The 26,574-nt window shown below is 34.1% G+C and overlaps 1 protein-coding gene across 1 annotated transcript in view; it reads right to left on the bottom strand.

Annotated features, from left to right (window-relative positions):
• Window positions 1-3,411: 3,411 nt before the first annotated feature.
• TRPA1 (transient receptor potential cation channel subfamily A member 1) overlaps window positions 3,412-26,574 on the bottom strand; it is a 31,664-nt gene continuing 8,501 nt past the window's right edge. Inside the window, exons 8-27 of the mRNA XM_039702914.1 lie at window positions 24,565-24,613; window positions 21,489-21,588; window positions 20,441-20,541; window positions 18,994-19,163; window positions 18,741-18,905; window positions 17,887-18,001; window positions 15,900-16,066; window positions 15,068-15,161; window positions 14,374-14,433; window positions 13,377-13,475; window positions 12,520-12,590; window positions 11,886-12,033; window positions 11,200-11,289; window positions 10,808-10,977; window positions 8,604-8,733; window positions 8,299-8,481; window positions 7,323-7,391; window positions 6,595-6,705; window positions 6,051-6,148; window positions 3,412-4,235 (exon numbers count right to left, since the gene is read on the bottom strand). Of these exons, the coding sequence (XP_039558848.1) occupies window positions 4,004-4,235; window positions 6,051-6,148; window positions 6,595-6,705; window positions 7,323-7,391; window positions 8,299-8,481; window positions 8,604-8,733; window positions 10,808-10,977; window positions 11,200-11,289; window positions 11,886-12,033; window positions 12,520-12,590; window positions 13,377-13,475; window positions 14,374-14,433; window positions 15,068-15,161; window positions 15,900-16,066; window positions 17,887-18,001; window positions 18,741-18,905; window positions 18,994-19,163; window positions 20,441-20,541; window positions 21,489-21,588; window positions 24,565-24,613 (2,422 nt within the window). The 3' untranslated portion in view covers window positions 3,412-4,003. The remainder of the gene's footprint in view (window positions 4,236-6,050; window positions 6,149-6,594; window positions 6,706-7,322; window positions 7,392-8,298; window positions 8,482-8,603; window positions 8,734-10,807; window positions 10,978-11,199; window positions 11,290-11,885; window positions 12,034-12,519; window positions 12,591-13,376; window positions 13,476-14,373; window positions 14,434-15,067; window positions 15,162-15,899; window positions 16,067-17,886; window positions 18,002-18,740; window positions 18,906-18,993; window positions 19,164-20,440; window positions 20,542-21,488; window positions 21,589-24,564; window positions 24,614-26,574) is intronic.

Genomic DNA, 26,574 nt, shown 5'->3' with positions numbered 1-26,574 from the left:
CGCCTTTAAAGCAGTGCTCTTACTTTTGGCATCAGAGATTTTCTCAGCTCCTGTGTCATTCTTTGTATTTTCTCAGTCATTTAAAAGAGAAAGCTCAAAAAACTCTCCTGCTGACTGTAAATCCAGGGTGAGGTTTGGTACACTCCTGTACTTTGTCTGCTCATTACCATGTGCCCAATTCCTGCCCACAGTGAGACCCCTTGTCAGACAGACAATGTAAAGACAGTCTGTAAGACAAGTTACAACTGATGCCTATCATGTTGTAGCCTGACTCCTTACACCTACAGGGCAGGGTAAAAGGCCATTAACCTATAGGAAAATCTGCCTCTGGTTTCTTCTCTTGGGTCCTGCTCTACAGATTAAGGATATTTTCTTATCTTTTCTTTCTCTTGCTATGCTCTGCTTATGGGCATTTCATCTTACAAAACAAAAACTCTAACCAGTGAGAAGGACCACCTCTTTGTTCATATAGATTCCTCTTTTTTGTTTAGTATGTCTATCCCTCAAGGGTTTGATCATCTTACAAAACAAAAACTCTAACCAGTGAGAAGGACCACCTCTTTGCTAATATAGATTCCTCTTTTTTTTTAGTATGTCTATCCCTCAAGGGTTTGCAATCATTCCCAGCTGATTTTGGGGAGTGGGGATGTTCTCCCCTACCAATCCTCTACAACACAATTTTTCATATAGCATTTTGTTGTAAAATGTTTCACAAAGCCACATTTCCAGTGTGTTGCAGAAAACAAAATGGTTTTAAACAACAGAGCAAGGAGAATGCAAGGCTATTTCTTTGAAGAAAAAAAAGTGAATAAAAAATGGTGGAGACCTACAGAGTGGCTTTGTCTTTGTTCCAACAATGTATCATGGAGAATACCAATATGCACACCAGACAGCTTGAAGCAAGTTATTTTTTATATAATGAAAAGAGTCTCACTCTAATCCACTTCAAATCTGGGCACTTCAGATTTTCTGCTAAGGATGTATTTTATTGCTCTAGCTAATTTTAATTTACATAGGCAAAATATTTTGCTAGTCCATCCTTATCAGCAGGAGTCTGATGGTAGAAAGGCAGGCAACTGGATCTTTGGTTTCAGCAAAGGATTGCCATCTTGTTTCAGACCACCAACTCACACAGAAATGTCATTTCTTGTCCTAAATTGGGACCCTCTTGTGTGTCATACAGATGAGGCACAAATCAGTCTTCCCAACAGGAGTTTATGGGAATGATCTGGTTTTGGTGGGAGGAGATGGTGCCTGAACCATACTGCCATTCATTCTGAGGAGAAAACAGTGACAACACTGATGAGCAGCAGGAAATGAAATGGAATATTTATCCTATCAGCAATATTTGATACACAGTCCTGAAAGAGACAAATTGTGACTACATGTCCCTATAGAACTGCCAGTACCCCAATGAAAAGATGTTACTTTCATACAGACTGAAGGGAACTGGGTGAGTATTGAATACAGCTACACACCCATCACAGTTTGCAGATTCTATATTCACCCAGAAGATACATTTCCATTGAATATCAATTCCTAAGTGTGAATTCAAAAATTCTCACTGTAACACTTTTGGTTAACATACATTTAGCTGTACCTAACATGTAACACATCGAGACAGGTGGAGGTTGCTCTCTTCTCCCACACAGCAAGCAATCGGACAAGAGGAATTGGCTCAAGTGACCCAGCAGAGTTTTACATTGGATATTAGGAAAAATTCCTTCACTGAAAGGGTGGTCAGGCTGTCCAGGAAAATGAAATCCCTGTCCGCGGAAGAATTAAAAAAACATGTAGATAAAAGGTGCTTAGAGACATGGTTTAGTGTTAAGTTAATGATTGTATTCAATGGTCTTTACCTACTTAGAGGTCTTTTCCAACCATAATGATTCTAACAGGATTGCTTCTAGAGATTGCTGAAACAGCCCAGTATCTTCAGCTCAGTCTACAAAAATTTTTAATCATGACTTATATTCCAGTTGTACTTTTCCTTAAACTCTTCATCTCTTGTACTTAGGCTCTATTAGATAGTTCTACTACATACAATTAAATAATATTAGTCTGATGATTTCTGTAGAAAGCTAAGTCATTAATCCAATGTTGTAATATTTGCTAATTATAAAATAACTTATTTTTGTCTTTCTATATAAAATCGGAAAGGAAAACTTTTCTCAAATTCTGAACACTCAGAAAAGCTGAGAGGCAGCTGTATAGAAAGGTCTCAGAGTTCTGTTTAAAGAGGCTTGAAAGGCTTAGACTGTAAAACTCTGAGTGCTGACTGCTTTGTTCTTGCTGTAACCTACAACTGTTCTTCACTCAAAACACTGCATTTAGGTCCCATTTACTTACCCAAAAATGCTATCACTCACTGCCATCTAGTGTTAATGGCACAGACTGCCAGGAATTTAAAATTGCTATTATTACACTTTGGAAGTTCCATCCTGAGAACCTGGCCATTTTTTCACTGACAGAGGGAGCAGCAGATGCAACAGTGCAGAAAACCTGAACAGTTTATTCACAGGAATAGATCTGACTTCAGGAGCCACAACAATTTCAGAGACTACAGTTATATTTTTACTTTTTCTGCTCTGACTGTGCTTACATGTTCTCTTCCTGTTTCACTGTTTCACAACAGGTTTGGCTCTGGAGCAGAGCTGCTCCTCCAGCATCCTCCTCCTTTCTTTACTTTACCTGGCAAGGATTTAAAGTCTCAAAGCTGGAATAGAGCAGTTGAGTGAGAAAGAATGAGAAAGAATTTTGCCTACTGAATATCTGTGGCAATTTTAAGGCACAAGTCACATTAATTTACAGTGCATCTTCCAGTGTCTTCTGAAGAATGAACAAGTTCTGTACAGTGTGAATTACCTCCTAGTGACTACCTTTTAAATAAACAGGAATTATAATTGGTTTTCATGAGAAGAATTATATACTAAGCCAATATACTAATAATTATATACTATACTAATTGTATACTAAGCTCTTAAAGAAAATGTCTGAATTCAAAAGCAGACCACAGAGCCTTACCACAATGCATAGTCATAATTAGTTTATTAGCACTGGTTTTGAAACAAACATATTCAGGTACTTAAACACATTTTAATTCATGTTTATTAAATTGTATATATTACCATATATTACATAATGCACTGAATATTCAGAAAATGAATAAAAATGAATAAAACCAAAGTGCAGATTAAAATAGCAAGATCAGTTTTAGGTTATCAGGAAGGCCAAAATCACATTAGCAGTATAAGGACAGCAAGCTGTAAATGACTAATATTAAACATGTCATTCTATCATTGCTATGTGCATGCGAGTACAAATGATCCTGCTGTGAACTGCTTCCACTTATCCAGAAAAGAAAGTAGTTCTTCCCTTACATTAAAACTTCATGATCCTTCATTGTACAAATGATCCTGCTGTGAACTGCTTCCACTTATCCAGAAAAGAAGTTCTTCCCTTACATTAAAACTTCACGATCCTTCATCTCCTACCTTTCAGGCCTGATCCTGCAGTCCCTACTCAGCACAACTTCCAACGCACTCAGATTAGTTTAGTACTTTTTCTTTAAGCTACACAAAGCCCATTGGCTCTCTCCAAACACCTGAATAATAAATGACTAGAATCTAATTTCTAAAAATTTAGAAATTCTAAAAATATTCGTAACAGAAAATAATGTAATTGCATATAGACCTAAGTGTACCAGGGCCAAACCCAGGAACAGATCTAGACAGAAGCCTTGGAACTGCCAGGACAGCAAGGCTGGCCTCTGTTGAGTTAGGCACTTTCCTGATTAGTCAGTCACTTTTAGGATCATAGTTTTGGATGTAGACATCTCCAGTCTCTTTAAATACTGTTTTGAGCACCTGCATCCTGGTTTTGGATCTGGCCTTTTTTTATACTTGAGTACATGATGTATCACATTAACATTATGCAAAGACAATAAGAGGAGTGACCCTAAAGTAGAACAAAATGATAATACAACATGATACCATAGCCAAGTCTAGAAGAAGGTATTGTTCTTTTCTGTGCTTTGGTTAGGCACATTTGTTTTAACAGCTTTTAACACTGTATCCCATTTACTATTCTTGTGCTCTAACTGCCTCTTCCTAAATTTGTGCTGAAATAAATCATTGCTGTCTTCATCCTCAGCCTCTGATACTATCTCCATTTTTTGGATAATCAGTTTAATGAGGTCATGTTGCTTTTCCAACAATGTTGATATATCTTTGAGCCTAAAAAGCAAACAAACAAACAAATATGCATCAGGCTTTGTCATTTGATTTCAAAGGACATTGAAGTCATTAAAGTTGCAGATCTAAAAACTGACAGTACTTCACTCTTCTGACAGCATAACTAAAACCTTCTGCTAACAAAGACTATTATAAGACTATTATCTAGAATACATTTCATTCTTCAAGATGAAGAACTTCTCCATGTTACAGGAAATAGAATTAAAGAACAAATCTGTGGCTCTTGTGAAAAGCAACTTAATACATAGTTAAGGTAGAAGCAACTTCACTCTTAAATAAAGCTGTTGACCGCTCTATCAAAACTTTTTCCTATTGACCTATTTCCTTGTCTGGCAAGAAAAAGGCCAGAGCTGCAATGGCAGTAAAGCAACTAAAACATTTAGTGAAATTCACAACTACTTTTATAGCATATGAGAAATACTCATGAGGCACCCACTGATCTTTTTCAAAGTGCTATGCAAAGTGCAATTAAGTAGTTAAACTAAGTTAGCATCACATGTACAGAACACAGTATCTGTTATATCTAAGGAAACAATGAAAGAAATGGGAAATGTGACTAGAAACTCTCTTTATAAAACTACCAAAGAGGCATTTTGAAAATCTACTTTTCTGAATGTCTAGACTCACAAAACTGCAACATGAAATCTGGTGTGACGGAAAAGGTTCTTTGGGAAGAACAGTTGAGGGGCTTTAGATGTAGTTAGAGTTTTAGGGTTTTTTTTTTTTTTTTTTTTTTCTTTTTAAAGAAATGGTAATACATGTTAAAGTATGTGAAAATCACAAGAACTTAAATGCAAAGTGAAAGAAAACCCTGCCCCAAACCAAAATGCAAAAATACATACACTCATCACTGACACTAGCTCCAGTAGTAACTGAACTCTGTTTTGAACTCTGATAAAAACACACTGGTAATGTAGCAAGAGTTTTCAGTCAATATTTTCAGAGTAGTAAAAATGACTTTCCATAATGATAAGGTCAGAAGTTATTCTATTGCAAATAATTTTATAAAATTATAGTTTTCCTCCTTCTCTGTAGGAAAAAAAAATCCTAACCAAGAAAGAATCTGTTTTATAATATAATATAATATAATGATGTAGTATACATTTGAAGAAAGACTTGCTAAAGTCCATGATTTGCCTATATCTGTGGGGTGTAGTCTCACCATCTTTCAACTCTTGCTGAGTCTTTCATGCAAAAAAACCAAACAACTCAATCTGAATCTGTGCAGGCAGACAAAAATTTAGTAGATTTAGATTTAAAAAAGGAAAGGAAAAAAATGGAGAAAAACTACTGCAGGGGAAAGTGAGACTGAGTGAGAATATTTTTTTTCTAGTTGTTCATTCATAGTAAGCTTTTTTGAAACCATTCTTATGGATATGTTGGTACGAAAGTAAATCAAGAAAGTACAAAGAATTCCTTCCAAGGCTTTGGGAAACATGCTTTGTCCAAGAGAGAATCAATACCAATCCATTTTTGGGGAAACAATCTGAATCTGATTTACCCAGTGGAAAGTCAGTAACAGAGTGTATATACTTGCAAACTGACTGGAATTACATCACTTGGGAATTCTGAATAACCCTTGAAAACGTCCATTTGCAAAACTCTGAAATAAAAATCCATCTTCCCCATTACTTCAGATTACTTTAATGAGCAACAAGCTGTGCTGGTTTGGGCTGGGGACACAGAATTTTACTTTTTAGATACAGTATGCAGCTTTAAAATACTTTCAAAAATAGAAGTATGTTTGTAATATTGGTTCTACTTATTTTTTCAACTGCAAAATATCACAAAAAATACCTGTATTTCTGCTTCAGAACTTCCAATTCTAGTGTTGTATCAGGGCTCTGTGCATATGTGGTAGAGTCCTCACACCCAAAGCAATACTGGAACACACTCTAAACAGAACATGGAACCAAACTTAAATAGGTCCTAGAGTCTTAAAACAGTAAGTCTTCACACAGTGTTAACATTGAAAAGATTTTCTGTTTTGATGCTCTTTTCTTATATATTAAAACGTTTGTTTTATAAGAAAATTCAGTCTATGAACAACAGCTCAAATAAAAGAAGAAAAGCCAAAAGGGAGTAATTCTACTTTTTATCTGAACATCTTTTGTAGCTTGACTTATTTAATAAAGTTACAGTTCACTGAGTACTCAAACACTAATTTTATCTGAATACAGCTGCACTCAAACTGATTTATCATTTTCACTGACCTTAGTCAAGGTCTAATCACAATTCCCTTGATGTCAGTTAATAACACAATGTCCTTAGTAATGTGTGTACAAAGTCAATCATACTCCTTTTTGGTTAGAATTCCTCCGTCTAATATTCACCATCTTACCATAAATCCACAGTATCTCGGCCTGTTGGGATATACAGTGATTGATTCCTGGTCCACCCGACTTAAGAACCAAAATGGCAGCTTCTTCTCTAAGTTGGTATGAAGATTAACCTAAATGTGGTTTTGCATTTAGAATTAGATATGTTGTCTTAAGATAAATACATATTATATGTGAAAATAATAATCATGCCACTATATTCAATTCACTAGTACTACCCCACACTGCAAACAGTGGTATAATATCTGAATAGTCCTGCCCAGACACTAAAAGTACATTGTCAAAACCAGCACTGAGTATCTTAGCAGAATTAATTTCTCCACATAGATGTGCACCTTTTTACTAATGAGAATTTAGTACAGCAGAATGAATTGGTATCCTTTTGATTTTTGTGTACCTTCTTTCCACTGCACAGGTTGTCTACTAAAAAAAAACGGCAATTTCAGGCTTAGCAGTTACTAATTTTGAAGTTCTGGTTTTGGAAAAACTCAGAATTGCTTGAATTGATGGTTGAAAAACTCCTTAAAAATGCATTTGCCTGGCAACTTCCTTGGCAATGATTCATATGAGTGAAAACGAGATTCAGGGTAAGATGCCATGCTCACCAATTTACTTTACAGATGTCCTAAGATAGTGAGGAATGTGATGACAAATCAACTGATTATCTAAATGGTGTTCTAGCAACGATATGAACTTCCAACATTTGATGCTTTCCTGGTTTGTTACCTACCTGCATTGCAATCCTTTTGAGTGCAGCATATTTTTGTACTTCAGCGATATCACCAACAGCCAAACCAATCTAGAAGAAAGAGTTCATTACCTATTTTTTCATGGTCTGTTATTTCAATTGTATTTCTCATTTTCACTTAAATAAAAAATATTCCAGAGACTTAAATTATTTTTTCACTAGAATTTGGAAACATTGTTTATATATTTAGAAAATATATATCAATAAATGTTGAGAGTATTTCTACTGACAACACTCTGTTGGTAAGGCACTGAAGTGCCAAGAATAACATCCTTCTTTTACATTCTTAATTACTGCTGTAATGTTAACAAATTGGTTGGTCTCTTGATTAAGCAGAATCATGGCTGCAATAATCAAGTTTAAAAAACATGAGATGTTTGACTTTTATTGCTCAGCTCAAGTGAAAATGTCATTTTCTAAATAAAAATTATATTCAATGGAACATGACTGAAAATATATTACATATTTCCTCCCCTCTTCACCATTGTTGTGTTTTCTGATTCTTAACTTTCAGGTCAAGTTTGTTAGTTAGTTCTATCACTACTTCTGATTGCTGTTTTGTGTGCAGTGAATATCTGAGTTTGGGAATGTATTCTTTTAAATTAAATTCTTTTTACTGTTAGATTATGATAGAAGGGATTGAATAAAAATCATTGTTCCCCAGTTATCCTTATCAAGACCTCAGAATAATACATTGCAGCTCCAATTCAAATTGCATCACAGTTATTACCCAAAGACATACAAGTTACTCCTGGCAGGAGTGAGGTGTGGGAAAATACACAGAGCAGTACACTGGATGGAAAACAAGTGCAGAGAATGGGGACATTTTAAAATGTTACTGAAAATATCCATTAAATAACGAGTGGCTGTCACTTACTGAGTAATTCTATACACTAGAACTCTCTATACATACTTGTGTTTAACCACTTTTGTATATTAATAAATAGCTTATACTTACTAGCAAGTTCATAAGAAGGATTGGAATAAGCAAGGTAAATATAATGAGAACTGTGTAACTCAGGAATGGATATGGCAATTCACTGCTTAGTAAAGGATCAAGGAATGCATCATGGTAATTAATGTCTCCCAGCATCATTGCAAATGTCTTCATTACAGAAAGCAGAGGTGTGCTGTATGTTTGCTGCAAAAAGAAACACCAAAATAAAAAACCCAACTGATGGAATTTGTAACTGAAGTCTTGAGATGCTTTAGTCAAAGATAATATTTATAATGATAAAAACTTAACTAGAGTATTGAACTAACCTGTGAACCCAAAAGGACAAAGAAACTCAGCCCAAAGGCCAGTATCAGGAAAAAGAAAACCACAGCAATCCGAATCAAAGTCCTCAAAATTTCCCAGAACATCACAACATAGATTCCATAGTTCTCAAATCTAGGCAATAAGTGAAAAAAAAAGATATAGAATCAGTCATAGAATCACTTAGTTTGGAAAAGACTTCTAAGACAATCAACTCCAACCACTAATCTAGCACTGCCAAGTCTACCCCTAAACCACTAAACTGAAGTTTGAGTCCTTTTCAGTTACTTCTGTAAGGCAGTAAGTAACACTGATTTTCTTCTGTGGAAAGAGACACTGCCTCTCTGAGAAATTGTGTGATGGTAACAGACCTGTTCTACTTTCACATCCAAAAAAGTGCAAGTGATCCTACTCACAGCAACTCTAAACTTAATCTTATACTTTAATGCACAAGAACAATTTTCAAGATAACATTTTTCATGGATAACATTTTTTCCCTCCATAGGCATAGGCAGTACAGAATTGTATCACTGCTGCATTCAGAATAAAAACATTAGCAAACTATTCAACTCAAAGCAAAGTAGCAACCAGAACAAAGGACAACTGGCACCACAATCTACATAGTAGCCACATGCCTGATTTAAAAGATTTCACTTTTTACAAGATGTGAAACAAACAACATTATGTAGTTTTAGTGCAATACAAACAATGGCAAACAAACAAACAAACAAACAGAAACACATGGCTTAGGAAAAGGAGAATAGCATAATTTTATGACACCCCTTGTTTCCAACAACAATCTGTTGCTGGCAAGCCTCTCCTATTCTTGATTAACACAAAAACTAAATATCAGAACAGGAATTAAAATAAAGCAGATTAAATTACTTTTTCTTTCAAACCTGAACTTAGGAATTTATGTCCTCTCTCAAATCCAGGGACCAAGAGACTTTTTAATTCTACTACAGCAGCAGCTGTGAAAATCCCTATGCATGTCTTTCACTCTGAAACCTGATGTGCAAGACTGAAAAGGTCAAGCTGGAAATAAAGCAAACCCGATCTTCTCTTACTTATCAGGCATTTATTAGGCAAAATTCAGTTGAAGTCAATGGAATCACAGGTTGCTTTGGGAAAAGACAGCGTGAATGAGATAGAAAAACCATGTGTAGAGTTCTACTGCAACACACTTAAAAGAATAGGCCAGGAAAGCATTTCATCCAACAGCAGAAGAAAGGTTGTGCAATCATCTGTTTACTTTTTCCTGTTCAGGCTCAACCCCCATTTTGCCGGGAGCAGATAGGACACGCCCCTTCATTGGTCTCTGAGATCAGACACAGGGGATAAGGTTTGCAGCAGAGGCAAGACCATCAAGGTACACTCTTAGCCATTAACTCTGCTTACAAACCATGTCCTTATACATCCCTACTACAGGAAAACAACCCTGAAATTCATCAGCAAATGTTGTGTTTGTCTGTCTGCAAGATTTCTTGGGGATGATTAGTGCATATGTACAATAAGAATTGGAAGAACATTTATGCAGTGTTACCACATTCAGTCCTGCTCAGACACAAATGTGTTTAATTTATTAGTCTTAAACACTACACCCACAGTAATTTTTCCTCCACCCTGCAGTTCATAACTCTTGGACACTATTGTACCAGTGACAACATTTAAGACAATTAAGGGCAATAAACAGACATGATGCCAACTGAAGAAATTTACAATTACATCAATTGTAATTTTTTACAGGACATTATGGCATAAAGTGACATATGCCATTTAATATGGGAAATTATAAAGGAATTTACCTTCTGCCAGGTATTACTCATAAAACCTGACTTCCTTATACCATTCATAATTCATATCCTTCCATGTTCTTTTAAATTCAAAGTCTATACAATATAGTGAAAGATGATTTTAAAAAGGATAAAATTAAGCATGGCTGTACTTAATTAACATTAAAATAAATATTGTTTTTTCTATAGTTGCTATAATTCATGTTGTGATGCTCTACATGAAAAACACTGAAAGTGACTTTACAGCTCAACACAGAAAAAAAATTTCTACGGTCCTAATCTGAACACTTGTATAGTTTGAAAAAAATAAAAATACAAAATGGGATTCTCAAACTTGATCAGTCACAATTTAGGATATGTAAAATATCTGAAAATATTAAAATATTTTATTGTAAAGCCTGTAAAAAAATTTTTACCGTTGAAGATAAAGCAAGAAGTTCATCCAAGACAAGTATACAGCAATTGCTCCACATTCCCACTGCAAATGAGCTGGTGTATTAATAAATAAAGAAGACACAAAAATTATGCTTGTAGTATAAATGGTCCAGTCCAGTAGATTTGAGTAATCCAACAAATATTTCAATTTCTAGGATTTAAGAGAGAAAGGTTAATATTTACAAGTCATCCATCATTAAAACACTGACTTCACTATTTAATTTCTCTTATCAGTTTTAATTGTTACATATAAATTAAAAAGTATAAATTAACATTTCCCTTCTAATCAAGAAAAAAACAGATTAATTCAAATATCATACAAACTGCCATGCAAGCACACTGTCTGATTGATGTTATTTCTCTCTGTACTAACCTGCTGAATCAGCTGAAATATTTCTTTGCAGATGCCCAGTAAACTCATAATTAAAACTAAACACATACACACCCTTGTAAAGTATGAATCCTGAAACAAAAATCAGAGCACAAAAAGAAATGATAAATTATTAAAGGAATGTTCATTTAATCTCTACCTATTATATATACATTATATTGCCAAGCAAAGTAACCCTGTTAGCCTGTGTCATATACTTATTACTATCTGTATTCTGTTTTACTAATATTTATTGTGAAATCCCTGTTCTGGGTTGGGCTGTATATGGGATTCTCATGATTTTTTCATATATCAGGACGTCTTTATGAAACTTGTACATCCTTTGCATTTGTTGTACTTGATATTTCTACTAGCATATCCTTTTTGAGTTCCTGTTTCAGTTCTATGCTTTTTCTCTCACATGAATCCTTTTTCTTCAATATTAAATAAATATTGTTCACTTCAGGGAAAAATTGAAGCAACCATGTACCAAAATACATTTCTCAGAAAAAAAAAGAAGAAATGAGAACTGAAAATAATCTAAAAAGGTTGCTGCTGAATGTTTAGAAATATAGCTTCAATTTTATGCCTTAGAATTGCTCGATCATAAATTAATCTAGAAATTATTTAAATAATCATACCTTTTTGCTATAAAAATCTTAAACAGATTGTAACTACTAATTAAGTACCTCATATTCTAATGGTCTTGCTTCATAGAGGTCTGTTCCATTCAAAGGTCTTCCTGGTTGTATGTGAGTGACCAGAAGAGTCAGTGGGATGAGACCAAGAGAATATATGCCTAAATTCATTAAATGTGCTCGAAATCCATAGGCCATCCTTGAAAGTCAGAATGTTAAAGTTACAACACTTTTCAAATTTAGAAGAGCATGCATTCAAATTTAACAGTCAATAATATCTTCAAGATGAAGAAATAAACATTTCTTGAAATGTCCCTTTGTGATGAATGTGTTCATCACTTATGTGGCCAAAAGTGTATTTGCCACTCTGAAAAACCATTCCTTTCACTTTTAACTTGGCAACCTTATTATATATTTTGCAATAAAGAGGAAACAAAGACAGTAGTTACCTTTGTTGTAAATATCAAAAAATCTTTACTAAATACTAAGTTGTACTTTATGGAAAAGACATTTGCTCAGTCATCTCTATAAACATACACATTTTAACAAACAACTTTCAGGCAAAATAGTATTTATCTGGACATGCAGTATTATAATATTTTAGATAATAGAATATAATTTTTATATAATAAAATATCATAAATTTTTATTTTATAATATTTTATATCCATTAAAACAGACCAACCATTTCATAAGCAAATATTCTTTACACACAGGATGACTGAGTAATTCCATGCGATTGTGGCGCACCATGGCCTACAAAACACAAAAACACAAGGGTAAAACTTAATTCATCTAGGCAAGCAAAGTGCTTACAAAACTGGCTGAGCCACCTTTTTTACCTGATTATTAGCCTAATGAAAAGTAAAATACTGCAAAATTCTTTTGATTAAGCACTCTGGCCCAAACCCTCACTATCTCGCCCTCTCTGCCTGCTAAGGCATTCAGCTTCTCTGTGGGGCTCTTTTAGTCTATTTCAAGCTTCAAAAATTATACAGACACTTTTCAACCATACCCGTGAGACCAAGTTTTACATTTAATGAAAAAATTGTTTATTTACTTATTATTAGACAGTGTAACAACTAACTGCCAACAGAAATCCCAAAAAGCAAACATATTGAGCCAGAAAGTTTGTTATATAGACATTTTCCAAAAAAGAATGAGAGAATAGATTGACAATGCAAAACCTAGCAAATTTGTTTCAGGCATCACAAGTATTTTGCAATTAGCATATGAAACAAATCAGCTTGTCAGGTTTTTCAGTGCCTTACACTCCAGTGCATGGTTACTACAATGACTGGAGTGTGGTTTTCTCTGATGCACTACCTACATGTACAGCACAATATCTTGAGCATTCATAGTTTTATCTAAACCTAAAATAAATTTTATTTATTACTTAGAACTTTGGCCCATACTTAATTTCAATATACTTTCAATATAGAGAGTTATGGGCTTTGGAGAAAAAATATTATGATGAAAAATTCAACCCTCTTCATTTTATCTAAACCAAGACAGCAGGCAATGATGTCAGGTAAAACTTACATTTAAAGTGGTAAGTGGTTCATAGAAAATATCTTCACCATCCTTTACTTTCTTGTTAAGTGTCAAGGGACACTGAAGATATCTGAAGTTGTATTCAATCTATATAGACACCAGAAGGGAAATATAACGCAAATTATTATCTCAGTCTTAGATGATGTTCTTAATACAAAAAATCTATCTTTTAGAGAACATATTGTGTCAAGGTAGTCAGAATCAAGATGTCTATTTACTGTCAGCTGAACACATGCCATCGAGATACACATCTGTGACTGCAAGGTGTTTAAACAAACAGCCATTTTGAATTTTAAAATAAAAAGTGCTCATTTCTTGCTAAAAGGTTACAAATAAGAAAGGTCATTTTCAGAACCGTGATTTTTTTTAATGCCTACTTTAAAGAAAAGCTTGTCTTTAAAAGTTACATGGCATTGATTACACAATATAAAGAAAATGTGCAATAGCAAAAAATTTGCAAGTTTTCTGTTAATGATGAGGACACGATCCAATATAATCATTGAAAAGGTGATTTTCAACATGGTTTGAAAGGTAACAACTGGAGAACATTCATGTCTCCCTAGCATTAAAAGCAATCTACTGCTTAAGATTCTGGACAAGTATTTACAAAACAAAAAAACATGTTGAACTCTAAATTACTGATGACAATTGCACTACTTATTATAAGGATACTTTCCATACTCATAGATATTACATGCCTTCTCTCACTGCTATTTTGAAATACCCATTGCAAAAATTAACACAGCAACGATACAGTATATGGACTGCAGAAGTTTAATGTGACACTTATTAAAATATGTAAGCATGAAGATTACAGAAACTGAACTTCAAACTATTTACAGTCCAAAGGCTAAAATAAGATCTGTCTCCTGTGTTCTGTGTTAAGATCTGAGATTCATCTACAATGGTACTTACACATATGAACTTGACATGTACATTAAAATATACATGCTTTGTACTTTCCTAAACTTTTTCATTTACTTACATAGAAGTCTCGACTTGTCTTTTCCTCTGAAGACTCAATTATGCAGTTGTCCAACACCAGCTTTCCAGAGGAACAGAAAAGGTGTTTTAGGTGAATTAAGGTGATATAGGCAATGCTCAACAGAAAGAATATGTTTGGACCAGGAGAAAATGACCATCAAATACAACAATCAGCTAACGGAAGTGATGACTCAGTCAGATTTTATGATGTAAGTTTTGAAGACATAAAATTCCAGAGTTTTCATGTTGGAGTTAAATATAAATGCAGTTTACAAGGCTACATGCTAGTTTACAAGTATGAAGTGTGAAGAGTTTATGAATACATATGTACCACTTTTAATTAAAAACAATTTCTGTTGTTTCATTTGGCAATTAGTTAAGAGAGTGAAAATATCTCAGACGATTTTGAACTCAATTCACTTATGACTCTCATTACATTTATATATAATTTTTATGTTATTTTTATAACTCCGTTAATCTCAGGAAGCTAGAAACTTTTCTAATACTGAAGAACTTAAACTGGACAAACTGTGACTATTACTAAAATACTATTAAATAATTTTGCGAACTTATTTCTATTTTGTCATAATACAAATTACATTTTGTATTAGAGAGCACAGTAAACAGAAGAATAAATGCAGCACAACAAAGGTTATTTTGTGAAGTAATTTCTTTAACATGTGCAGAAAACTTACTTTAAATGAATCAGGAAGATACTCAACCATTTCCAGCAAAGGACACTTATTGGCACTGGAAGAGTGAGAGAAAGTCACAACAGCTTCTTCCCATCTGCAAAAAATTATTTCAGATAATGAAAAATTGATTAATTAAATATGTTTTAAATTAACTACTTTTAGATTATTTGAGTTTCATTTAGGATATTGAAAAGCATAACGCATAATGTGCTAATTTTATGCACTATTAAATGGAAACTAAGCTGTTTGGGGAGTAGCTGAGTAATAATCTGGACACTTCTGTAAGAATGATTCATGTTAAACTCTGTTATCAATTAAACAGAAATGTTTCAACTATGCTAAGGCCTCCTAAAAAAATATGAAACTGGAACAAATTTTGGAATCTTGGGTTACAAAATTACGCAAATAATAATAAATACAGTCAAATCTTGTCAGTATTCCTGTAACTCTTACCAAAAGATGTTCTCATTAGGCAATGGTGTACTGCTTTATTCCAAAAGTGGGGCTTCACTATACCTTAACATAAAATATTCTAAACTGCAGTTGAAATGCCACATTTCAAAATACTTGCAACATTTAAAATAATGATTTTAAATTAAACCTCTTGAATGATTTCAGAAAAACAACTTGCCATATGTCTGATGTCCATTTTGTACAATTTTGCCGTTTTTCATTTGTGCTCATTAGAACAGAACATAACCTCTGGAATTTTAAAATAAGTACTCAGTTTTACTTGTTAAACAACAGATTTTCAGAACTTAATCTCATTTAAGAAAACCAAACCAAAACACTTGGGCAAACAAATTCAAGAAGCATTTTCTCTATACTTTACCTTTTGTGCAAAATGACAGCAGACACGACATCTTTTCTCCTATTGTGTATTGCTTCATGGAAAAAAGAAGCTACTGCTTTGTTGAACAGAATTTTTGCACCATAGTCAAGAAGCAACCTCACTGCTTTTGCATGTCCTTCTCGTGCAGCCAAGTGCAAAGCTGTGTTCTGTGCAGACAAGCAGTACAGGAGTAATTAAAAAAAAAAGTACATTTCAGTGCTTTCCCACACTGAAAAGCCACACGCTTTTCTCAGCTGCAAGTCTTGAATGCTTCCACTAGCAACACCATTGTATTTGCAGGGACCCTCGTGGCAGGAAGGAATGATGAATCTGACTCCATGTTCTCAGAAGGCTAATTTGTTAGTTTATGATACTATATTATATATAGAATAGTAAACTATACCACACTAAAAGAATATAGAAAGGATACTTACAGAATGCTAAAAGAGAATAATGAAAACTCATGACTCTCTCCAGAGTCCCGACACAGCTTGGCACTCATTGGCCATTGAGTCAAAATAATTCACACTAGAACCCAATGAAACAATCACCTGTTGAATAAACAATCTCCAACCACACTCCAAAGGGGCAAAACATGGGAGAAATAAACTAGATTATTATTGTTTTCCTTTTTCTCTGAGGCTTCTCAGCTTCCCAGGAGAAAAATCCTGGGTGAAGGGATTTTTCAGAAAATGTGAATGTGACACAACACAAAACATCAGAATATTGTCAGAGATTCTGACAGAGATTACAGATATGTTCTTTATGTCTACAGCTACACTAGGGCAAAATCTGAAGAGGAAACTCACTATAGGTAAGAAAAGCCAAATCATTAATATCTTTTAGTTTTGTAATTAATGAACTGCAAGTCACAAAGGGGTAAAAATGATGGTGTCTACAGACAGAGTACAGTTGCATTAGATAATCAAGTAGAGAAGCATCCAATTATATCCAGATGTGCTCATACAAAAAAATCTGCAAGAAAATCTGAGGGTGCAATTTTTAAAGTGGAATGTTTATTTTTTATTTGGTATTTTCATAAAAGTAAATGAATCAGTGGTTTAGGAATCAAGGTACACTAAAACTGACATTTGAGTGTCTTCTGAATGCAGAAGACAGATTTTTCTGATTGAAATTAAGGACTTCTCATAAATTGAAATTAAGGCTTCTCCTAAATTTATAGTCAAGATTTGTTTCTAATCTAGTAATTCTAAATGTTTTCAACACCAGTTCTCAGGGAAATTAGCAACAGCTTCGGTGCTGGGAACTAAACAGTTCTTTAAAATGATTGCCCTATATTTCTGATGGGACAGGTTCATACCAGAGGCCTTCAGTCCCAGAAAAGGATTTTGTTTTGACCTAATACACACTGCATTTGTCCAAACTCCAGAGCAAGACAGGTGCCTGTTTTGTTGGACATCAGTGTGCAATGGATTTCAAACAATATGTTATTGAACTATAGTTGATAATGTGGTCAAATTCAAGAAATTCTGACCAAGGTGATCTTTTAATGACACATTTGATCCTAAATAAATATGGAAATAAATACCAACAGCTTCAAAACTGCTGGTTCTTGGCACTAGATAATGATGTTTAAGACAAAGGAACAAATGTTGAACAAATGTTTATTAATCTATAACCAGATTTTTTCACATCTGTGTAAGTTCTTTAAATCTGCATTACCAAGGTTTGTACTACATTGCTAAAATATTCTTGCATTGTATAGGGGGCAAGAGGAACATGTCTATTACATTCAGTGTTCCATGTTTTCTATTAGAATATTTGAATCTTTTTTACCTCCCACTTAAAAGAATTGGATAAAATTTCAGCAATCATATATTTATCCAAAAAATCTTTTATCACTGAGTCTGCCACAGGAAATACAATATTACACATGTAATGCACAGTGGAAAACTACTAATAGCCTAGCCCTGACATTTCATCTAGAAGTAAAAGCAGACAAGAAACAAATAATGTGAATACATACCCCTTCTTCATCCACTCTGTCAGTACACTTCACATTAGTATCCAAAATTATCTGCATTGTGCGAGTGTATCCTCCAAAGGCAGCATGGTGCAGGGCTGTCCAGCCTTTATAATCACTTACATGCAATGGTATAAAATTAGAAATTATAAATAAAAAAGCTTTTTATAAATTTAAAGTGAATGTAAATGCCTGCTCCTTTTGACTGGGACCTCTTTTCTTTGGCATCACTGCTGCAGAGATGTCCATATATTCTGTGATGTCAAATATTATGTGATGATCAATGCACCATTCAGAAGTAAAAGGTTCAACTCAGTAATAGTGCTTAGATCTTTCCCTTTTCATCTGTTTCTGAGATCTGAGGATCTTTAACCTGAAGGCAGAATGCCTGTGAACCACCAGTCCTAAGAAATCCTTCTCAAGCCTGTAAATATTTCCAAACCATTTTTTTTCTCATGAAAATGTTCAATAATCTTCTCTGAATTAGATTTAGAGAAATCTCAGTTCCCCTAGCATTAGACATATTCCCCTAGAACTAGAATATTTTATTCTGTGTTGTCTACTTTTGCACTGACACATACTGCCAGGACAGTATGGTCACTACAGTCACACTATCACTATGGTCATATCAGCAAAGTACTACTATAAGCCTTGGTTTAACAGCTAGCTACTCTTTGTTTTACAAGTATTTTATAACCACACTCTTACACTATATGTTTGTATTTGCATATATTAATATAATTATTTTAATATACTGTACTTATATTAATATTGCATTAACTTCCCAGCAGATGAACCTAAAACATAGGGGGACAGAGGGTTTTTTTGGCTTAATGAATGAAAATCTGTATACTCACCAGAGGAAGAGAGCCCCTCTCTTCAGAAGAAATTGAACTACCTTCTCATGACCATTCTGGGCTGCCAAATGAAGGGGAGTCATTCCCTTCTTATCACCTTCATTCAAAAGCCTTGTGTCTTTCATGTCTCTTATAAGTCGTTGGCAAGTATTGATGCGCCCATAGCTTTGCAAGATGCACACAGAGATTAATGTCAAAAATACAGGGATGAAAACCATGGCATGGATTCCATGGCCTGGACTGTGCTACTAACCTGGCAGCAAAGTGTAATGGCGACTTCTTGTCCCTGCTCTTAGAGTAGATGGAAACGTTGAGGCTGAGTAAATTATTTACTGAGAGGGCCACACCTTGTCTGCATGCATAATGCAATGGAGTGCATCCTTCATTATCTTCATCCACTACAAGATTTTTAATATGTTCCATCTGTTATCCCCCCAGAGATACCCAAAAACAAAAGCACAGAATTATGTCTACATCTCTTCTGCTCCACAGTTTCTAATAGTTTGCAACAATAGCATTAATACTCTAGAGCAGTATCTAAAAATAAGAAATAAACTTAAATAAAATTTAGGAACAAAGAGCACTTTTTTTATCTGCTGATTTGTGGATCACCATTTTTTCAAACAACTACTCTTCAAAGAGCACAGGGGTTTACCATCCTGCATCCTCACTGCAACCCATTCACAGCACAATAAAGGAAATTCTTCTTTGCTGCCATTCCAACGTAATGCTCACTGCTGGCAGCAGAAGGCTTGTACCAAACCTAAAGGCAGTCTTATAGTCTGTATTCAGTAGCAAAACCTCTGACTGTCAAAATCCAGCAGTTCACTGTTTTACAGTGTTAATTTATTTCCACTGTTTCTCGCTTTCATCTTCATTTCCCCTTTTCCTTGTCTAACGCTATCCTACAACCTTTCTTATACCAACTAAAAAACTCCTCCCACCATCCTATCCACTTATTTCTCTGAAATATTAATATGATCAATAATCAGAAAGCCAATGCTGAGGCTTATCATCACTGTTTTAAAACTGATTCACTACATCTGGTGAAAAGGGAGGTTAAATCCATTAAAGCAAAGGTGTTCACAGATTTCAGCACATGTTGTAAGATGAGTTATATTTGATTCACATTTAAAAGGCTATTTCTGGAGTTCTGGAGGCCAGCAAATATAATTTTTACAGGCAAGCTTGGGCTCTATCAATATGAGTGCTTAATTTCAACATAGCCAAATACAAATTTAATTTCGAAATATTTTTAGAAACCAAATCCAAGACTTCATTATGGTCCAATCCACAGAAAGCTCCTGCAGAATATGCTGCAAACTATTTATAAAGTTCTAGATCTTGACTGATTATGAGCATGTCTCCTGGCTTTACTGCATGCAAGCTGGGAAAATAGAAGTGAAAAGTTCTATATTTTATTGCCTACCTCTTGAGCTATTCAATCCCCAACAGCAAAATAATTTATGGGATTATGTTATTCCTTTGCCTGGCAATAAGAAAACTGTATTATTTGCTTTGAAATGTTTTTATAAGAGGTATGTGATATGTACCTCTTCAAACCATTTTTTTGTGACACTGGTCTATTTAACAATTATCAAAAATTTTTACAAACATACCAAAATAAAATGGTAGTTGCTTTTTTCTTTACATTTTCCTAGAAAGGGTAACAGAAAGACATAAACTGATGCTTACTGTACCTGCAGATATTTCTCATTCAGATGCTGTAATCCTCCAGGCTGCAATACGGTCAAATGTAAGAAATTCCGACCCAGATGATCTTTTAATGACACATTTGCTCCTAAATAAATATGGAAATCAATACCATCAACTTCAAAACTGCTGGTTCTTGGCACTACAGAATGATATTTAAGACAAAGGAACGAATGTTGAACAAATTTTACAAAATTTTATAAAATAAGTCTTATAAATCTATAAAATATTCTTTTAAGTCAACCTTGTAATGTATAATTTTGTTTCAAAAAAAAAATCACCACTAATGAAATTCAGTTTTCAGCATTTTCTTGTGTGTACGCATTTTGTATGTCATCGCAGCAGTAAGTTTTATATAGGGCCATTACATTCCAAGATACTGATCACCCACAAATCAAGGAAATTTAAAGATGCAGATAGTTACCTCTTCTAATCTTTACAGCTGTAACCTTTTTGCAGTTTCAAAACTTACTATAAGGCTTTTAAAGAAAATCAGTTATACTATTAGCAAGAGGAAATACAATAATGATCATTAAGTTGCACCAAAATGCAGCAAATGAAAGAGATATAGCTCAAACATTTTCAAGGTGACTGTGATTCTATAAAATTGGAGGTAAGGATTAAATGGTGGGCTTTAACATTTAAAGACTGATTGCTGGTATGAAACACAGCTCTGTTTAAGTGGTGCATTTATTCAGCAGTTCCACTTTGTGAGCTGCTAAGGAGCACAGGGATGGAGTGCCAGTGCCACCTCCACCTTGAGAAGTGTGACACTTGGCACTCACAGCCTGTTCTACAGCCTGTTCATGCTGTAGTAAAAGGGGTGAAATCATCACACCAATTCTTCCTTTATCTCAGGGGATACCAGCAGTGTGCAGCTGTTTAGCTCAGCTGCTTCTGGGCTGGATGCTGAAGTAGTGAAGGCAAATTGAGAGGGAAGCTGTATGCAGAGTTTTAAAATGAATGAACCCTGTTCAAAGGAACTGTGTGTGTGTGTATATATATATATATATATATGTATATATTCCTTTTTACCTTTTGAAAGCAGTAAATTCACAATTTTCCATGATGCACAGGAGGTAGCCAGCAGAAGCGGGGATCGACCTTCTATGTCAACACTGTCAATATTAGCCCCCTGAGAAAAATAATTCCAAGTTCATGGTGAATAATGAATAAATGAAACTTTAAAATGGTGCTGCCCCTTATAATCATAGCAGAAATACAGGCATTCTTAGTAATCCCAGATGGTCCAGATAAGTGATTCCACATTACATAAACAAACAAACCAATAAACACATTACATCTCTCTATAAAACTACCAGGTTTTCTAACCATCAGCGACAGTCCAGTCATCTATATATAAAAATTCAGATGCCAAAATAATAGTGGCCTACTTCTAGGTATACTGAATTTATATGATCTTTTATTAGAGAACCTTTCTATGTATTTTCAATACAAAATTCTAACTTGAAAATACCAGGATTGAAGCTATGGAAAAAATTGTAGTCGTTTCAATGATGTGGTCTTACCTATCAAACAAGTACCACAAAAAGAGCTTTCTAAACCTCTACACTGTATGAACACAATTCAAGAAGTAATGCATCCAGAAATTAGTATAGTTCAATCTGCAGAGCTCAATCTATACTAGTTTTCTATCCTTCAACATAAGTGATTTGAACCAAGTCCATTTTGATGCTAAAGCAGCTGTATCAACAGGGAGCATATTTTATTCTACATTATCTACTTTTGCACTGACACATATTGCCAGGACAGTATGGTCACTATAGTTACACTATCACTATGGTCATATCAGCAATGTACTACTATAAGCATAAACATATTTATCTAAAAAATCCCACCAAGGGAGCAGGAAGATACACACAGATGAACCAATGAGATGTATGTATATTTTATGACAGTTTAGATATAATTGTTCTAGATACCAAGTTGCAAGTCAAACTTGATGAGTTGAACAAAGTACACAAAAAAAAAATCTATTTTATTTCAGATAATATCCAAAGATGATTAAAAAAAAATCGATGGCAGTTTTTCCCATTAACTTGAATCATCTTTGGGTCCAGTCTTAATTTGAGAGACAATTAATCACAATCCTGAGCAATATTTACTTTCCAGGATGGTAACACCTGTAACGTAGTAATAAGAAGCACATAATAAATGTGCAATGATTACCACAGAGAACAGAGAGCTTCCAATGTATGTTCATTAAATATTTGAGACTAATGCATGCAAGACCCTTTCCCCATTTACCTTTCTACAAGGTCCAACAACATCTTAAACATTATTTTTTTCATTAAGAAACAGACCTTTTTTTATCCAAGTGCTTAATTTATTTCAATTAATACAGGGCAGCAATTTCCAGTTCCTTACATAGTATTTATTCACCTTCCCACCAGCTAATGTAATTGTTCAGCTTTCAGTAAAATGAATTTGGTAGCATTCATAAACACTTATCACAGTAAGAAGTAAGTTATATATTGCCACATATATTTACCTCATTTATGATAGAGCTGAATTAAGAGCTTGTTAAATAGTTTCTGAACTTCATTTAATTTTCCATTTCTGTTGCCCCAAATGCATTAACATAAATGAATTAAACAGATATTAATATAAAAACAAATGTGCCAGTTTTGTAAATATCAGCTATTATTTATAACTATTTAATCTTTTATTTTCCTTTTGGAGAAGACAAAAGAAGCAAAAGGGGGATAAAGTCAAAAAACCAGGAAGAAAATATGTAAAACTACTGCTTATTTATTTTGAACAAAATGTGAATATTTAATGTGTAAAATAAATAGATGTTGTTCTTTACTAAAACTGGAAAGCCTTTATGAACTGGAATTTGCTAGTCCTTTCAGGCAGCAACATTGCTGAACCTTTTCTTTTTCACCCTCACATACACCACAGCAGAGGCAGAAGTCCATGATCTTGCCAGGAGTCCAAGGGAGGAGGAGCACAGGCTGCACATGCAACACTCCACTAACTCCAACTGACACATTTTGATCCATTCCCAGACAGGGAAAACTAAAACAGTCCTAAAGCATCAAACCTGACATACTTTATATGGAAAGCCAAAGAAACCCTCAGCAAACCTCCTATGGAAGAGGCCAAACTAGTCAAGCTGCACTCAAGGAATGAAAGTTTGTTCTTAGCAAATGCAGTGTGAAAGGTATTTATGATATAATGTTTTGCACACACAGGCCTCCACATGTAAAAACTTGCACCTGCACATCTCAGGTAATGAGTTTTGTTGACAGTTGGTTTTGTCACACAAGTTTGAGTGGTCAAACCTCACCATTTTGTATTTAAATCAAAACTAAGCCCAACATCTAGTTCTAACTAAATCAAATCTCTATGACAAACTTTCTGAGACAAGCAAAACTATATGTAGAAGAGAATTTCTTTCAGTATAATTGCCATGAAATGAAGCAAAAATCCTAAAACCACATAAAACAAAAAAGAAATCTGGTAATTTCTGAAAATGTCCTCAGCCTCGTGGGGCCCAAAATGCTGATGAGCCTTAGTTTAATTGGCACAAATGGACATTGGGAGCATAGCCAGTAGCATGCCTGATTTTATTTCTTCTCTCCATTCTTCATAATTATTCACTGAAGAAATAAAACCAAACCATACAGAATAAAAACTATTTCTAGATCATACACAAACTTTGATATATGGCTGTGTTATCCCATAGCAATCATATGTACATTCTTTAAAGAAATGATTTATGACTTGAAAAAAGTCAAATGAAAATTCTGTGCATGTTTAGTATTTTTTTTATATTTCATGTCTGAAGAGTGTAGGATGACCAGACCACTTCACCATATTAGGTAAAAGATGTTTATAAAACTTTTCTGAGTAAGTAAAATGGAAATAAAAATATAAGATTTCATCCTCTGTATCTGTGGGATGGTACTATGGATCAACAACTACTGTTGTACTGTAACTCTCAATTATGCATTATGAAATGTATATATCCACCTATCTAATTAGCCTATACCTGAGAAAACATTCTACTTTATGATTTTCTCTATGTAGACTCTATGTAGAAAGCAATAATCTCTCTAAACGTGTTGCTTGATTAAATATTTACCATTGAAATCAAATACTCCGCCAGTTCATAATGATCAAACAGTGCTGTTCTGTGGAGAAAAATGCAAAAATACAGTAATATTAGAGAGGACAAAGACATTTCAAGCCAAGGAATAGCATTCTTCTCCATTTTCTAATATTTTTAAATAAATCAATTTTAAAATAAAGAGACAGAGGTATACCCTTATTACATAATTCATCTTAATACACTGTTTTTATATTTTTGCACGGATTTCTTTTTTCAAACTAAGTTCAGTTCAGTTATTATATTCAAAACTCACTGCAGGAAACAAAGATCTTAACAGGTTAACAGGTATTTTACCATCAGCTTTTAGGAGAAGCAGTAATTTCTTATGTCAGATCATTTAGTGTGCCACACAAAGTCAATACAGAATTCTATAAATTTTATATGCAGTTTTTTCCAAGCATGCCTGGAGCCTCAAATTAATTTCATTATTCAAAAATAATTTGGTTGTATTTTGTGCAATAATGCCATTGTGAGGTTAAAATGGCAATGTCTAAATGTGGATGCTGACTGTGGCAGGCAAGTCTACTTGAAAAAATATGAACAAACTAATTGGTATAAATTGGGCATTTGGAGCATAGTCAGTAGCATTAGTTAAATATACTGATAAAAAGTTTACTCCATTTACCAAAAATATTTTAAAGCTGTCTATACATTTGGAATCTTCTCAGGTTTTATTCTACAGTAAGTCATTGAATTATGTATTACAGGAAAAAACTGATTAAAGTATGATAGTGTAGCACAGTAAATACACACAGACAAAATGTTTTCACAAGTCAGACCTCTGCGAAATATTTTGACTCAATAAGCAACACAGAAGGACAGTTCCAAGGTTGTACTGTATCTCAAATGATAATAGTTGCCTTAGCATTAGAAGAGGTAATAAAACATTGGGTGTACTATAGTTAGAACTGATTGCTCAAAAGACATATTTTAAACATCAAGTCATAATTCCAAATACGCAGAGATGCCTCCATTATCTATAGTGGGCCTTTCCAGCCACACATTAATACTGAATGCTTCAGAAACGCTAAAATAAATTCTAAGGTGACTGAAGAGAAAGCAAAGTCATTTTATAAAATATTTAGTTGGAAACATGACAGTAGGATTGCAAAAGCATCCAGTGCTACCTATACTTCACTGCTGCTTTGTTTCTCAACAAGTTAACATTCCTACTCCATTTTTTTTTTCATATTCTGAGACATCTGGGTGACTTTCTACCTTCCTGATGATTCTTACTAATATAATTATTACTGTTTCACAGACACAGGGACTAAAATAGTGTTGATCTTTTTACCAAGCTTTTTTCAAGGACAATAATTTTCAGAGATAAGGTAGCCAGTTATCTATTAAATAGTACATGTGTCTGCACAATTCAATTTGGCATTCTGTCATCACTTGGTTTATAATCATGTTCTTCCATGGTAACATTTCCAAGCGTACCCAAACATTACCCTAATTTTACAACAAACTCTTTTAATATCTTCAATTATCTTTGAATCATTCCACTTTATACTGTGTCCAAAGAACAATCATCTCCACTGCCTCTACCACTTATTTCATACTGTAAAACTTGTAGAATAACACTGACCAATAATTACAGCTAAATGCAGTGAAACATACCTATCTTGCAAAAAATGTAGAGACAGGGAAATACATTATATTCCACAGAGTTGGGAGCAAGCATGTTTAACTAAGTATCTTTCTGCTACAAAGGATTTAGGAAGCTTCTCCACAGTCTAGTGCTCTGGGTTTAAATGGAGTGTAAAAGACTACAAATCTTAAGGATTATGATATACACAAACACCATCTCTGCGACTTTGAAATCACAGAGAAGTGTACAAACATTTCCTTTTACCTGATCAGGTATATGGGTTTTTTTGAAAAGAAAGGAAAATATTCTTTTAAACAGTTCATATTATTTTTCACTCCTTTTTTGGAGAACATCAAGTGATTATATAAAGGCATTTTTCCACATTGTAAAAG

The sequence above is a fragment of the Passer montanus genome, unplaced genomic scaffold, assembly GCF_014805655.1.
Source record: "Passer montanus isolate IOZ18808 unplaced genomic scaffold, ASM1480565v1 scaffold16, whole genome shotgun sequence".
NCBI classification, from domain to species: Eukaryota; Metazoa; Chordata; class Aves; order Passeriformes; family Passeridae; genus Passer; species Passer montanus.
The sequence above is the reverse complement of the archived record's forward strand: the minus strand, read 5'-3'. Positions and strand labels throughout refer to the sequence as shown.